Here is a 15,655-nt window from a genome sequence, read left to right as displayed (position 1 = left end):
AATTGACCTCCTGCTTTGTTTATGTGCGTCTTCACTTTTATGTGAGGAGGGGTTCATTAAAAAGAAAGAAAGTCTCTTTTTTGTGCAACCGACGAGTTCAAGTGCTTTTATTTTGGAAATCAGCCATTTACAACCGCATGTTCTTCATTTCCGGGTCAGGTTGCTGATTCACATACAGGAGGAAAGCGGCGTGTTGGGCTTATAAAGTGTAAACATGGTGCCATTATAAAAAGTGGAGAGTCATCCCGGGTGTGTTACAGCCATGGTGAGTTTCTTATTTCACAGTTTAACTTCGCAAAAGCCCAACTTTAAAGCTAACACATGTGCTAAGCTAACCAAGCTAATGGTAATTCGGGAACCTCCAGCTAGTGATGTTGAAGCATTCACGCTGCTGTCTGAGTCAGTGAAGCAGGACTTTCTCTGTTTAGTTCGCTCCGGTCGAAACCATTAACAGAAAAAAACAGCAACATGACTTCATTCTAAACTGGGTCAGTAATCTTGATCTTTTTTTTCATGTTACATATTAATGAGTATTTAAAACAGCCAAGATATTAGTTAAAATTCAAGCTTTCCATCGGTGTTTGTGAGAAAAACTAAACTTTTGTTATTTGGTATTTATACCATGTTGAGTTGTCACGATTTAATATGTTAGTTACACGAATGTTACCCCTATGAGCAAGCACTTGGTGACAGTGGGAAGGAGAGAACCCCTTTTAACAGGAAGAAACCTCCGGCAGAACCAGGCTCAGGAAGGGGTGGCCATCTGCCATGACCGGACAGGACAGAAGACAAGTTATAGAAGAGAGCCAGACATTAATAATAAATAATGAGTCAATGCAAAGACGTGTATAAATACACAGTAAGTGAAGAAGAAACACTCAGTGCATCATGGGAATCCCCCAGCAGGCTACACCTATTGCTGCATAACTACGGAAGGATTCTGGGTCACCTGATATGTTGCAATGAGAAAGTGTAGCTTCAGATTTGTAATCCAGTCTGAGTTCAGTGTGATTAAAAATACATCCAGTGAGTCTCCTGCGACCTGATGTTTTTATATATTTTCATTTTGGTGACCTGTCTCGTTTCTCCAGGTGCCTTCAGATTTTAAAGCCCTGATCCAGAGATTTTATCATCTTCAGTCCGAGCGGGTCGAAACCTACCGGCTCTTTGAAGAGTACGTTTGAATCTCATGATAATGCTGTTAAACACACACAGTCCTGTCTCCAGTGATTACATCATGTACACAAACAAGAGGAATCTGTATTAAATGACTAATTGCCCCCCCCCCCCCCTGTTGTTTTTGTGATGGCTGCTGAATGTTTTCCAGGGGACACGAAGCCTACTTGAGGACAGGGCCCCATTATGACTTTGACCACTACAGGCAGCTGGTCCATGAGATAACGCAGGCGTTCTGCGGCATCTCTAAGGAAGTGCTGGAGATCAAGGGCAGGCTGCACGACGAGTTTGACAGACCAGACCTCTCCGAGCACATTGAGAAATTGCAGAACAAAGAGAAGGAGAAACTTGAACTGGTATGTAAGCACTTTCTGCATGGGTCACTTTTTAGACCGAGGCAAAGTCGAGGGGAGTCTAAAATATAATATACGTCTGTGTGGTGATGAGAGATTTCCTCAACGGGCCTTTGGCAAGAAACTATGGATGCCAGTAAACACGATCACAGTAAAGGCAACAAGGCTGTGTTATTCTCTTTGTCAGAAAGCAGCACTTTCCACTCACTTCTGACCATTTGTTAAACATAAATATGTATCCTACTTTAGCGAGCCGCCGACAGCATGCCTTATAGTACCTGCTCTGAACACAAAGACACACACGTTGTTCGCACTCGTTCAGAACATCTAAAACGGTTTGTGCTAGAAAGCAAAACTATAAATATATAGATTAAAGAAGATTATAAATGACTGACCAGAAAAGTTGAGCAGTTGTCAAAGAGGAATTTGTGTTGTTTAATAATGTGGTGTTAAACCGTACCTGACAGATAATGTTTCAGAACTTTTTCCAAAACTGGATGCAATTCTACTGATTCACCACAAGGAGGCAGAGTTTTTGCTTTAAACGAAAATCATTTCTTAATCGTTCTTCAGCTGAAAGCAGATTTCCCCACCATCAGTGTTGAGTGTCAGAAATCATTTGTAGGGCAGCAGTTTGTTATAAATCCTCCAGTTTAAATCACCAATGTGAGAAAAGCTTCTGGAGGGATATGTTTGAGATTTCATATTTGAGACCTGGATCTTTTGAGGTTGATTTATCATCATTTCTTCCCCCTGTCCACCTCTTACACACATACACTCTCTATGCTAAGAGTTGATTTGAAAAGGAAGAATGATCGAGTCACTGGTGTTTCTCAAGACTTGCTGTGAAGATGCGGAGATGGTCACCACACGGTGGTGCCAGCAGTCGGCCTGTGGACGCATATTTCCATCACCGTCAAAACTGGAGGACGCACCTTTTCGACTTACTTTGTATTAAAATTGTATTAAAAGTAAACAGAATCATCTGCTAGGAGTTAAATTGCTTCAAAAAGGCACAGCACCACAAACACAAGTCTAGTTTGCTGGGATGAAATCCAGCAGTGAGCTGCCATCCGTCAGCCTCCACCGGTCATTCAAAGTGACCAGCCTGTAAGCTTTAGTATCACTTTAAATCAACACACTGTTTAAAGATATATGTGGTGATTTTTTCTTTTTTAGTGTGAAGGGGAAAATTAGCTACAGAAACCAAAAACCTTTCTTTAAAGCAGAATGGAAACATGATTACTGCACAAGCAAGTCCTTCATCCCGAGGTAAAATGCCAAGCACAAAAACCCCTCCATAATAATGTTACCATGGTGATTTAAGTGAGGGGAGTGGCCGCTTTGATTGACAGCTGTGCAGATGCAGCCTGCTGTAGCTGGAAGCTTCACCTCCACCAATTTGAGCTACTGTAACGAGCCTCTTGACCTTTTTTAAATCTTTATTATTATTATTAAGAATGTTGACGTCTAGGCTGGATGTTTGGTTATTAAATGATCGTTTTGTTATACCACTATAAATCATAAGAACTGTGCTTCCTTACCAGCTTACAGCAAAATAAATACCATGATGTAACCTATAACGAAGGAGAAAAGGCTAACTTAATTTTGAATGACACCATACTTAAAATCACTTGCAGAATAATTTCTCTCCTTTCCTGTGTAATACCTGAAGTCATGCACTATTAAAGTTATTTAAACACTATAGATCTGTGTTTCCTTATTCTAGTGTGCCTACCTGCAGGTATTTGTAGATAAATATATTTTACTGTCATTTCAAATATGAAACATTGAAGTTCCTTTTAATTACGGGCAGTATTACAGAGTGTTGGACAAATTTGACCACCTCAGTGCTTCCCACATTTTCACAGACTTCGGTACATCTGGTGTTCAGAGATGCTGCTTTGTTCTTTTGTATAAAGGTTTACATTCCTCTATAATTCAGCTCCCTTTCTTCCAGTAATGTTATAAAGCTCCCATTATCTCTGGGTTAATCATCCGCCTTTCCTCCATCCTCTGCTGATGAGTGGTTTGCATAAATCTTATCTGATGTGCCCTCTCAACAGACGGCTAAGCTGCAGCTGGCCAAGCAGCAGGCCCAGGATCAGCCGGAGGACCAGAGCTGTCAAGAACAGATTCAGGAAATCAAGCATAAGTAAGAGCTGCCATTACAGCCCCTCAGTTTACTGTGCTCGCTTCCCATCAGCTCGCTGCTGAGAGGCTCAGTTCTTCTTCTAATTGATCCGATAATCTTTGTAACTGTTCCATATCAAACCAGCACAAATAAAAGTGTGTGTGTGTTGCTTCGTTGCCCAGGATCATCCAGAACAAAGAGGCTCTGAGTGAGATCATGCAGGACTTCAAGTATGACTCAGAGGAGTGCGACTGACAGCTCGCTCCCAGGAGGTAGCCTCTGTCTCGGACACTTTGAGCTGCACTTATCAATCCCCTCCCCCTCCACCCGGCTCCACCCAGCTCGCCGCTGCAGTCTTACTCCTCCCGGAGGGCCTTTAACATCCATCCTGCGTGAGTGTTTGTCTGCAGGCATGCGTTTGTGTTACTTCAGGGCTCAAAGAAAGAACTCTGCTGGCGCTGTAATGAAATGTGTATATAAAATATTCAGAAGGTGTGATCGGTTTGGAGACGCTCTCTTTGTTTGGATTGTATTTTTAAATAAAGACGCTTTACAAAACAAGTTTTGCTCTTAACTAATAACCAGCTGGTGTTTGTACACTTTACATCACACACAGTAAAAATAGATAAAATATTCACTTAAATGTGCAATAAGCTAAACGACATTTGAGCTGATCTGGTGACATGCCGCAAACTTTCACTTCCAGAGACGTGTTTATCTTACATTCTGTTAAACACGAAGCAGTTTGAACTTTTTTCGAGTATAAATTTGCAGTTTTTGAAGGCGTTAATATGTTTTGTTATTGCTAACTGATCTAGCAGACAGACTGAATGAAAGGCTGCTTTGTCTCGGTTATCTCCCACTCGGGCCTTTTAAAATCAAGAGTGTGTGAGCGCACAGCCTCTGCAGCGTCCCTTGGACGGGAGTTGGACCTCTCAACACTGCGGGGACCCTGTGGACCAGTCATCTGTCAAGCTTTCTCGATGTGCGTCTTGAATTAAATGCCACAGTCACGCCGAGTTTCTGTGCTATGAATTATCTTCTTGCAGAATCTGAAAAGACAAAAGCAGATGGTTCTTACTGGGATAATTCAGCTAGGGGAAAAAAAAGCCACCTCCACTAATCGTCACATTTCTCCGTGTGACTGCCGCTTTTCTCCTCGTTTTTATTCACCGTGTTGCCTCTCGCTGCTTTTCTCTCGAGGTAATCAATGGGAAGCTGTCACACTTTGCGGACAAAGACATTATTCAGACGACAGCTTGCCCCCTATAAAGCACACAAAAAAAATCCAGGCACCTCTGAGCTAATCGAGTCAGGCAGACCAAAGGTTTCTTCAAGTTCAAAGACTGAGCGTCAGAGGACGTGAACTCCTCACAGAGACTCACAAACACAGCAGATCTGGAGGCTTTGCGTGCCATTTGGGCCGAGTTATTTCTGTGAAAGGGGAACGCTCGCGCCAAGAGAAAACAAAACACAAAAGGAACACATTACCGAAGGCTGTTAATTACATTTACGTGTTTATTTCTCTTTGTTGTGGCCATCAGATGAAGATGAGAAGTCCACTCATTGAATATGTAATAAAATCAGAGTGCTCGACTGAGAGCGTGTCTACTTTCATGCTTCCACCTCTGGGCCTGTAAAGTCTAAACCGCACATTTTACCCGATCATAAAGTACAGACTGAAACTTCACAGAGCAAGTTCAAGAGAAATCCTTCCCCTTTGTGTTTGCAAAGATGCCGACCATATGATGAAGCAAAGGCAGGGTCAGAAATTCAGCTCGGGCCGCGGACACAGCCGCGCTTACCTACCTGCTTGCGCGTTTTCTGCGATTTCTGCAGCCACACCCTCCACTGATCGTACAGTTTCATCGACATGCCGCCGCAGCCGTAGGCGTGCTTGCGGACCCAGCCGAAGAACTGCTTGAGTTCCCGCCGCAGCGTGGGAGTTCTGCTCGCCGCTCTTAGGGTCGCACGAGCCGCTCTGCAGCTGCTCTGGGAGGAGACGGGGCGGGGGGAGACAAAGGAAGTGAGAAGATGAGCAGGTGAAGTGTGAGCACAGGTGTGACTTTTTAAATATCAGAAGAAGTTATGCATTAAAGAAAACGAAGCATGTTCCTGACCCGACTGCTCTGTGAATATTTGGAATGATTCGTATAAGTTTAGAGTTCTTTTCAGGTCTTCATTAGACAATCAAACGGAGCAGGGTTGAATTGAGACGCTGCCTTCGGAAGGGTTGACTCTCACAGGCGGGAAAACTCGTTCAAAACAGTCGTTGCTGCAGACAAAAGCTTCGATTCCTATTTTTTCTCCTCAATCAAAGACATTAAAATACGCTTTCCATCTTTTTGTACCTAATCTGTCTGATTGCGTGATAAAAACAAACAAAGTTACTCTATCGTAGCTCAACACTGCAAAACCGAAAATCCAAACAGAACTTTAGTTTCATTGTGACGCCATGTGTTTGTGGAAGCGACACTCAGTTTCTGGGCTCTTGTCGTCTGCCACCATCAATTCTTTATTGCAAACAACAGAGCCCGATAACGACTTCCTCCCCCTGACCACATAACCTATGTAACTCATTATCTGCCCCTCCAGCTCCCAAACCTGCTTCCACTCAGGCTTTATAGGCCCTGTGTGCGCCGCTGACAGACATGCCGCTTTTTAACTTGATCAATGTTTGAAGCCGACGACAAAAATCTATCAAACGTCCCCGCGGCTCTCCGCAGTTCCCTCTAATCCTCCGTCTGGAGATCCCTATCAAGGTACGTAGCCTATTGATGTTTGGTTCCTTTTAGGCCACATGCGGTTTGAATCTCCTTGTTCAGGATGTTGGATCGGGAAGGAGGACACATTGTTCTTTTTTTGGCTTTTAATTAGCAATGAAAGGTTGATTATTGGAGAGAACGGAAAGAACGGTCAAGATTTGTGGGCATCACAGACGCTTGGGAAGCATTTAAAGGCCATTTAAGCAAAGAGACACTCAGGGACAGGAAGGACTTTAGTGACGAATGTTTGCTACATCCAGGCTGATAGCTTTTACTTGGAGACGGCGTCTACTGTATTTCATGTCGTCTGTAAAGTTCCTACCACTGCTGGGCGTGGAGGCGGCGGTCGGATGGCTCCAGTCGCTCCAAATGCCGGCTTTCCTCGAGCCAAAGATGCCCACTGGGTTGCACCTCACCTGGACAAAATAGACGGTCCCAGGCTGGAGGCCTGCGAGGCGGCACGATGTCAGATTGCCGACATCGTCCACCAACTGATGGAGAGGTCAGAAAGAAACAGAGTTTGTAAGGAGACAGTTTTGACAGCTGGTGGAGGAAAAGCAGAAAGGCCATAAATGCCTCAACGCCGGATATCAGTGTCACTGTCAGGGACAGTAATCCACCGTGAATCCATTTCACCTGCTTTGATCTGAATGAAAATGAGGACTTCTGACCTGAAAGTGCTCAGATCCATTCTGCAACGTGACAGTGAGCTTAAACTTAAGGCTAGAGTCATACATGATCAGTCCTGCAGCACATGCTACGAGCCCCGATCTCAAATCCACAGAAGACCTGAGACAAATTCGCCAACTGTACCCGAAAACTGCAGCTGTACCAAGAAGCACGCTGCACACTCCTTCAACAGGAGATAACGATGTGATTTTGGCTCTGCTATTTTCTCCTGACTGCCTCTTATATAAAGTTAATTAATCATTTTTAATTTCACGGTCTTAGCTCTGAACGCCTCCCCACATTATTTTTAGCGTCTGAAACTTTTGTTTGCTCTGCTTTCATCCTGAATCTCCTCTGGATACTGGTGACTTCGTATTCAATAAATATTACGGTGTTTGCTTAATCTTCTCATTCAACAGAGAAACATACAAAGCAGAGAAACAGTAAGGAGCTTTGGTTAGAAAACATCAAAGAGAGTTAAAGGAGGAACATTTTGTGCACTTTTGGATCAAAACCAAGCTTCAACACTTAGAAGCTATAAATCGCTAACGACAGCAAGGAGAAGATTTGTTTTACAGCAAAGCAAGAAGCTTCATGTTCATCATTGCTCACACGTTTCCACAGTAGCTACAGAGAAAGTGTGTGTAGGCGAGTCTGCGGGTTTGTGTGCGGACCACCTTCCAGTCAGCGCTGTCCTCCAGTCGGTAGCGTATCTGATATTTGGCCTGAAACAGGATGTCCTTGAGCTCGGGGGGGATGGCCCAGCGGACCGTCAGCTGGTCCTCGAGCTCGCCGACACGATTGACCTGCACGTTGGCGGGAGGGTCTGTGGTCACTGCACACACAAGGGACATCTATTAAAGGGTTTGCATGCAGCAGGTGTAAAGTCCAACAAGGCAGGGATGACCAGTAAGAGATGAAATGAATGAAACTACTCGGAGGCTGCTTCTTAAATCATTAACACTCTTACGTGCAGCTTTAGAGTATTTACTATATTTGGCCTCATCCTTGGTCTGCTTTACCACACGATCAAAGCAAGAGCTGAAGCTTCACAGGGAATTTCCACGGTACAGATGAACTAAATAAATAGCTGTCATGTGGAAGGAAAAGCAGTGCAAATAAATATTTAATGGGGACCAAATATTATCCAACTTTATATTTATATCTTTGAACTCCATTACAGCAAGCTTGTGTTCATACTAATCGCAATTTATCTGATACCAGGACCTGGTGCAGCACCTCACGTCATCCTCTCTCTGAGACATACCTCACCATTTCAGCCAGCCTTCTTCCGATTGGCTGATTGTCAGAAACAGCAGGTTTCAATATCATTTGCCTTTATTTTTTCTGTAGTAATAACCCCAAATGAAAGAAGCCATTCTTGCACTGGAGAAAACAACAGCTTACGACCACAGCTTAAATAAAATGACTGTGATGGCGTGCAAGATATAGTCTGCTCAAACTGGCATTTACATGAAAAATTGTGTTAACATGGAGCAACTCAGATTCATTTTTATTTCCAAATCACATCAGTCGCCTCAAGACAATCAGATGAACCCCTGTGAGGAAAGACTTGGAGACAGTGGGAAGGAAAAACTCCCTTTTAGCAGGAAGAAACCTCCAGCAGAACCAGGCTCAGGGAGGGGCGACCATCGAGAGACTGATTGGGTTGAGGGGAAAAATACTGGACAAAACCCACACTGTGGAAGAGACGGAGATTACTAATAGGTAATAATTTTTTTAACTAACGGCGTATAGATGCCGCTTTCAATTTAATCAGAGAAAATCATACCTAAATTTGCTGCCGTCTACAGACAGAAATTCCCATCTGAGATCCGAGAAATTCAGAAATTCCTCCACATTATAAATGTGGTTTCTGCAGGACGGTGATCTTTTGCAGCTTTGCTTTCAAACAGGAAAATAACCAGAACACAACCAGCTGGTGACCAGTCGAGTGGACTCCCTACTTCAAAGGGTCGTGCTCATTATTCATTCACTGTGACGTGTTGGCATCTGTCTCCAGTTAGAAGCTACACAGCACTTATCTGCAAACCTGCACACGTCTGTCAGAAAGAAGACAACCTGCAACTGGTTGCTGCAACCTGAGATTTTTACTAATCACAGGTAGGTTTCCATGTTTTGTTTTGTTTTTGTTTTTACTGTAGTGCGAATGACTCATTAACGTGTACCCTGGTATGATTTTTTGGACCAGCTGATTACAAAAATGTGTGTGATTAGGACAATTTCAAAGTGATACCACGTTATAGGAAGACTACTTGCTGTCATGTTCAGAGGTTTCCTAATTTATCATTTTAATAGTTAAATGCTATTAAAATGCTAAATTAAAAACCTGGTGCTGTTCATTTAGTGTGTGCGCTTCAGTTTAGGTCAGTCTGTAGTTCCTGCGAGAGCACGTCGTTCCCTCAGTCAGTCATAAATAAAACAAAGTGGCTCGAGTGCTATGAAGGGGAGGAAGATGAAGGCAAAGAGGATGGCAGCACGAGAGGGAACACTCGTTAAAAATGCTTCCCATTTGTAACCTTCCGCTTAAGACATCGCTCACTGTGTGTCGGCTGACGTGTCTCTTTGTTCGGCTCAAGATGAAGAGGGAAACGGAGCCGGCAGAACTCATTGTTTCTGGTATTCTGGCAGCGCAACGCATCACACACGGCGGCGCTCCTCCTTCGCCTCCAGCCCACTCACAGCCTCCACGCTTTCTGTTCCTCAGCGTCCAATGAGGATTCACAGAGAGAGGATGCCGAGTTCCAAAACACAAAGGCTGCTTTATGAAATGCGACAGTTTACCGGAGGCCTGTGCAAGCAGATGAGGGCTACACTAATCATAACGCCACAATTTAAATTCCAGGAACATGTGAAGCCGTCACATGAGGGGCATCTGCTAAGGTTAACTTTTACAACATGACAGTTTTGTCTTAGAGCCACACACTGGAGCTCTGCAGACAAACGTAAAAGGAGAGGGGGAAGCGTAAAGCTGAGCTGAAACCCTCTGTTAACTTTAGATAGACGTCTCTCACTCACCTACATCGAGGATGTCCAGGGTGGTGATGTCAGAGGTAGCAGAGCCCAGCTGATTGGTTGCTTCCACCCAGATCTCGTACGGAGTGAAGAGGGCGACGTTGCGGGGGATGTAGCAGGAGTAACGCTCGTTTCCCGTGCTGTAATTTTCACACTCCTTCTCTTTGCCGTGCCATCTGGACGCAAGAACAGAGACTGAATCTGGTGTTTTCCGCCACAGAGGCAGACGGTGTTTTTAGGGGTTTGCATCCTCGGAGTGAACTCTCCAGTCTACCTGAGGGCGGCGGGATGAGGTAATCACCTGTAAGCTGCGACAGCGGGTCTGGAGGCACTCACCTCAGTTTGTACTTGAGGGCGTATTTGGTCGGGACGTGAGTCTCGCCCTGACCACCCAGGCTCCAGCGGCAGCTCAAGTCCTTCGTGTTTCGGGACCAACAAGTTAGATTGACGGGCTTCTCGGGAGGCACTGGAGACAAAACGGAGCAGAAAACAGAAGAAGAAGAAGACTGGTGTCAACCTATTACAATAAATAAAATAAAAAACAAACAAACACTAATGTCGCCTTAAAGATACTGCATGAAAAAAAGCACAGACAGACATAAAGATTATAATCAAGAAGGAACAAAGAGTAAGAGAGCGTTAATCACACACACAGTGAGTGTGAGCCATCTGATGCTTCATGTGGTTTTAATCGAGGTTTCTTAAAAAAATGAATTTTGTCCAGAAAAAGTACAGCTGGAAATCATTTAACTTTGAAATCAACTCAACTAATCTTAAAACGTTCAGATCAGAAATCTCTGAGAAAGTTACAGATTTACCACATGGACGTCTGACTTCAATGTACTGACACCTCACTTCCTAACCTTAACTGAAACTTTTCCACAAACATGCGTTTTTAAATGTTTTATATAATTTGGATTTTATGAGTTACATCTCTCAGGATATTCTGACCAAAGTGATACATTCTTATTTACATATAAGCAAGTTTTTCAAATTCATGTCAGAGTGAATGTTTATTACAACCTGAAACCCTTTGCTTTGTTTTTGGACCATCTCCTAATCTTCCCTCTCAGGATTAAATAGGCTTCGTTCCCATAAAATCATCTATTATGGAAAATATATGACTATACTTTCATAATGTAAATATTGTGTATGTGTATGAGTATAATAATTTCTGCCTTCATCAGCACATTAATGCAACAATGAGAATTATATTAACCTGTAGTATCACTTTAATAAAAATAACTATGATTAATATGATTCTTATTATAACTTGCACAAATGAAGATTTCTGATTAGGCAGACTAGATAATAACAGCTGAATTCTTTGAATTTTGCCCCCTACAGGACGACACAGGAGTTACACCTCCTGGTTCATGTCGCCTGTTAGTGAGTTTATTCTGCAGCGATTGCAGTTCTGCAAAATTAATACTGAGCTAATAAAGCTGATCATGTAATTATGAAGTGTGCTCATTTATAATGCCATCTGCAGAGTCAGTGTTCACCCTCCACTTACTGCCCACGTAAAGGCAGGATCCAGCCAGGACGCGTCCGTCCGCTCCGTGGCACACCAGGTTGTCTCCGGACCGCTGCTGGGATCCACTGAGGCCGTGAAGGGTGACGCTGAGGACGCTGGGGGACACCACACTGTAGGCGCTGCTGGACACGCGCGCTCCGTTCAGCGTCCAGTATAAAGTGCTGGCGTGCACGCCGAGCTCAGGGCTCAGCGTGCACGTGGCCGTTAGACTGGAGCCAATCAGCAGAAAGGGATCCTGGGGGGAGATCACCGCCACATCTGGGTGTTGGAGACACATGGACACAAAACAACCTCTTAAGCCAAAACCAGTATGAAGGCTTCATGTGATAACAAGTCCTGTCATAATCAAGTTCTCAAAGTCTAATTAGTATTATGCTCTAATTACTGAATGTGACAGAATAAATACCCAGAATCTAAAGTTTAAGATTATCTACAAAACCAGAAGATCCTCACATCCAGGCCTGACCAATAAAATAATATAATACATCATCTATTGACGGTTTTTAGAACAGTCCCTCTCTCTTCCCCCGGCTGAATGTGGAATAATTTAACCAAAACGTTCCTCGGAGGTGAAAAATCCTGTAAACTTGCTAATGTTCTCTTTCCTAACAAGACTACATTTAGATTTGAGGTTTGTAGCTTCCCCCCCCCAGTCATCGTTTAACCATAATTAACTGCGCTTTCTTCAGCAGCATCCCCAACACAGCGCTCGGCGGCTGTTTGTCTGAGTGTTTCTCAAACCGACAGCAGAGCCCGAGGTGAAACCACAGCACTTATAACAAGAAATCATTAGAGGCAAAATTTTTTGGCCAGCCGTGGGAAAACGTGTGTGTGCGCGAGTGTGTATTCATATCTTTGTGGGGACCAAAAATGGGAAGTTTGCTATACTTGTGCGGAGCAAAATCCCGGTCCCCACGAGTTTGAAGGCATTTTGAGACTCAAAATGTGGTTTTGGTGACTGGGTCACAATTGGGCTACGTTAGGATTAGGGTAAGGGTTATGGTTAGGCATTCATTTTCCATGGTTAGGGTTAGGGTATGCATTATGTCAATGAGATGTCCCCACAAGATATGAACAACCGACGTGTGTGTGTGTGTGTGTGTGTGTGTGTGTGTGTGTGTGTGTGTGTGTGTGTGTGTGTGTGTGTGTGTGTGTGGGAAGCAGCAGCCTCTCGGCACATATTTATGACCCAGTAATGAAGCGGATTTATGGAGCCCCGCTAGGATCAGTCAGAGAGGTCACCCCGGTTTACTGGTGAAACCCTTGAATGCTTTTCCATACCGCGACCGTCTGAGGCGTGAGGTTTGCCCCTGTGATTGATGCCCATGAGAAGCCCTCCTCTCTGTGTTTGAATGGCACCACCGGGCTCCTTATTCACAGATATTTGAGTTAATGTGTAGAGTTTTATGAGCCATGCTGCAGGTGGGCGGCGGATAAGCTTTCTAACATATGTTTCACTTCAGTGTTTTAATCTGTAATGTAAAGAGAAAATGTTTGAGGAACAGCACAGCAGTTCTCATCCTCGGCCCTCGGTGAGAGGGAATTAAACACAGTGCTAATTATGAGCGCAGTAAACAATATATCTGTGATAATATGAAAAATGAATACTGTTCTAACTGCACACCTCAGTTTTCTGTTATATGCAGGCACAACATCCCATAGTTCATCCCTTGGGTTAGATGCCTTTTCATGCTCGCATGATTCAGTGGTCAGTGTTAACAAACAAACAAAACCCATTCCTCTGAAAATGGTCAGGTCTGACGACAGGACCGAACATGAGCGAAAAGGCAGCCAATCTCCAAAGAAACACTTTCAAAGACCTTCAGAAAGCTGGAGAACTGTTGCTCAAGAACACTCGAGGAATGTCTGGCTTCTTGGAGGCAAAATATAAAAATGTTTTAAAGGGAAATTAGGAGTGGCTCAAGACTTTTGCACAGTGCTGGATACAGTTATCTGGCATCAGTTTTGCCATAAAGCAAGTACAAAGTCATAGGTAAGATTTCCTCTATGATCTTCTTATTACCTCACTGACTGTCAGGTATCAGACAGACACATTTACTGCATTAATACATTTTAAATAACGTTATTTTGCAGATAGTTCTGAGTTAGTTTAATCCTTATAATCGCTATGATTCAAAATAAGAATTTTTACAGGTGAGGAACAAACTTGTTCACGCAGTTGAACATGAACTTGTTCTCTTGCTTCGAGCGCTGCTCTGCACTCTCCTTTAGACAGGATCGAGGTGACGTAGCTTTACCTGAAGTTACCGAAAGTTCGGTGTTACTCACGTGTCGAGGAGAACAACACGCGTGGAACCAGGAGGATCACCAACACGATGGGAATCATGCTTCTCTCTGCTGCTGTCCGCTCGCAGCTCCAGGAGCTGAAGCTGGAGGAAGAACTGCGCAGCTGCACTCCGTGAGAGAGGATCCCTCCTCTGACTGCAACCCTCACGCCCCGCCCCCCACAGACACACTTGCACACTTGCACTGCTGCCATCGTTCCTATGCAGAGAGATGCTTCAGGTGAGGCGGTGACAACTGTCAGGTTTGAATATCTCACCTTTCCTGACATCACCACGCCTATTACAATACGTCATTTCCTGTCAGTGTTAGGCGAGGCTTTATCCTCACCAGTTAGTGATGGAAGTTAAAGTCATGTGATACTAAATGATTTTTAAAAAAGAAATATTCTTATGTAAAGAAACGAAACCAGTCATCAGTCCAAGTATCGAGCTCCTTGTTCTCTCACAGCATATTTTTTTAACACAACCCCACTGAATGCAAAAGCTGTGGGGTTTGTTTTGTTTTTACACCTGTAAAACAACTTATTTTAAGTTATTACAGTTTATTAGCTCTAATGCAGGAGAACAGGTAATACTGTATTTTGTGTTTTTAATAATATTTGGGCTGCAGTCTTTCACCACATGGATGTAATGCTCTCACCTCTGAGTGAATCTGTTCTATCCTGAAGAGTGGGAGGCATACAGTTGTAAACTCGCCTAATCCAGATGTTATTTCACAAAACACATTTTAAAACATCTGCACCAAAGATATTTTTACCGACGTAAAAATGGATTTAAAACATCGCCCCTGCATTCACACAGAATTGGCACTAATGAGATGACGGGAAGAACAATGCAGAATAAAAAGTGCATCACGTGTTCTTCCAAACACAAGAGGAAAAACTGTAAAAGCTCATCTGCAGGTGAGGCTCTGCTTAAGTTTTTACACAGAAAATGGAGCGCTGCTCAGGTCGATGTCCTCAAGATCACAGCATCAGCATCAGAGGGTCCAGAGAGTGATTAGAAATATTAAGAATAAAAAATGACACTCGCCCACAGATATCCACCCAAAGCAGAAACGAGTAATGGGCAGTCAGAGACAGAGGAGGAGCCAAAACACTCTGTTTCATTAAGAGCTTACACACAGTTAGCCCAGACACTCTCAGATACTGTCAGTTACTCACAAATACTCACGGATACTCTCAGAAACTTACAGACACTTACAGATGCTGTCACATACTCACAAGTACTCACGGATACTTTTAGAAACTTACAGATACTGTCAGATACTCACAAATACTGTCAGAAACATATGGATACTCTCAGGTACAAATGCTCACAAATACTCTCAGTTATATGTTATATTATATTGTATTATATTATACTATGTTACATTATATTATGTTATGTTATAATACGTTACATTATGTTATATTATTTTATGTTATGTTGTGTTATGTTATGCTACATATACTCTATACATATACTTCTATAATTAGCATCGGTTAAACTTTTTCATGATCCCCTTTTTTCAGGTAACCCAGCAGTAAACCGTTCTTCTAACAGGCGTGACCGTGAGTTGCGTGTTGTGTCTCTGTGAGGTCTCAGGTGTGGGTCAGGTCCTCCTCTCCGCTGCTCGTTTATGCACTGCAGCAAAGGCTGCTCTGCGGATCGAGTAGGCTGTTTGACGGCGCGTGCGT

At 43.5% G+C, this 15,655-nt stretch overlaps 2 protein-coding genes across 2 annotated transcripts; one reads left to right on the top strand and one right to left on the bottom strand.

Moving 5' to 3' along the window:
- Positions 1 to 122: 122 nt before the first annotated feature.
- Positions 123 to 4,224, top strand: rex1bd (required for excision 1-B domain containing). The gene is made up of 5 exons (XM_040040193.1): positions 123 to 265; positions 1,092 to 1,174; positions 1,328 to 1,532; positions 3,596 to 3,684; positions 3,846 to 4,224. The coding sequence occupies exons 1-5, from the start codon at positions 263 to 265 to the stop codon at positions 3,916 to 3,918; spliced, it is 453 nt and encodes a 150-aa protein (XP_039896127.1). The 5' UTR covers positions 123 to 262; the 3' UTR covers positions 3,919 to 4,224.
- crlf1b (cytokine receptor-like factor 1b) lies at positions 3,070 to 15,616 on the bottom strand. The gene is given in 9 exon segments (XM_040040190.1): positions 3,070 to 4,715; positions 5,473 to 5,605; positions 5,607 to 5,655; positions 6,751 to 6,919; positions 7,775 to 7,932; positions 10,137 to 10,309; positions 10,470 to 10,599; positions 11,650 to 11,928; positions 13,960 to 15,616. Coding segments are annotated over 9 exon segments (1,401 nt in total). The 5' UTR covers positions 14,246 to 15,616; the 3' UTR covers positions 3,070 to 4,691.
- Positions 15,617 to 15,655: the final 39 nt, after the last annotated feature.

This window comes from Simochromis diagramma, unplaced genomic scaffold (genome assembly GCF_900408965.1).
Source record: "Simochromis diagramma unplaced genomic scaffold, fSimDia1.1 OVJJ01000026.1, whole genome shotgun sequence".
Classification (NCBI taxonomy): domain Eukaryota; kingdom Metazoa; phylum Chordata; class Actinopteri; order Cichliformes; family Cichlidae; genus Simochromis; species Simochromis diagramma.
Note: the sequence above shows the minus strand (reverse complement) of the source record. Positions and strands in the feature narration are given on the sequence as shown.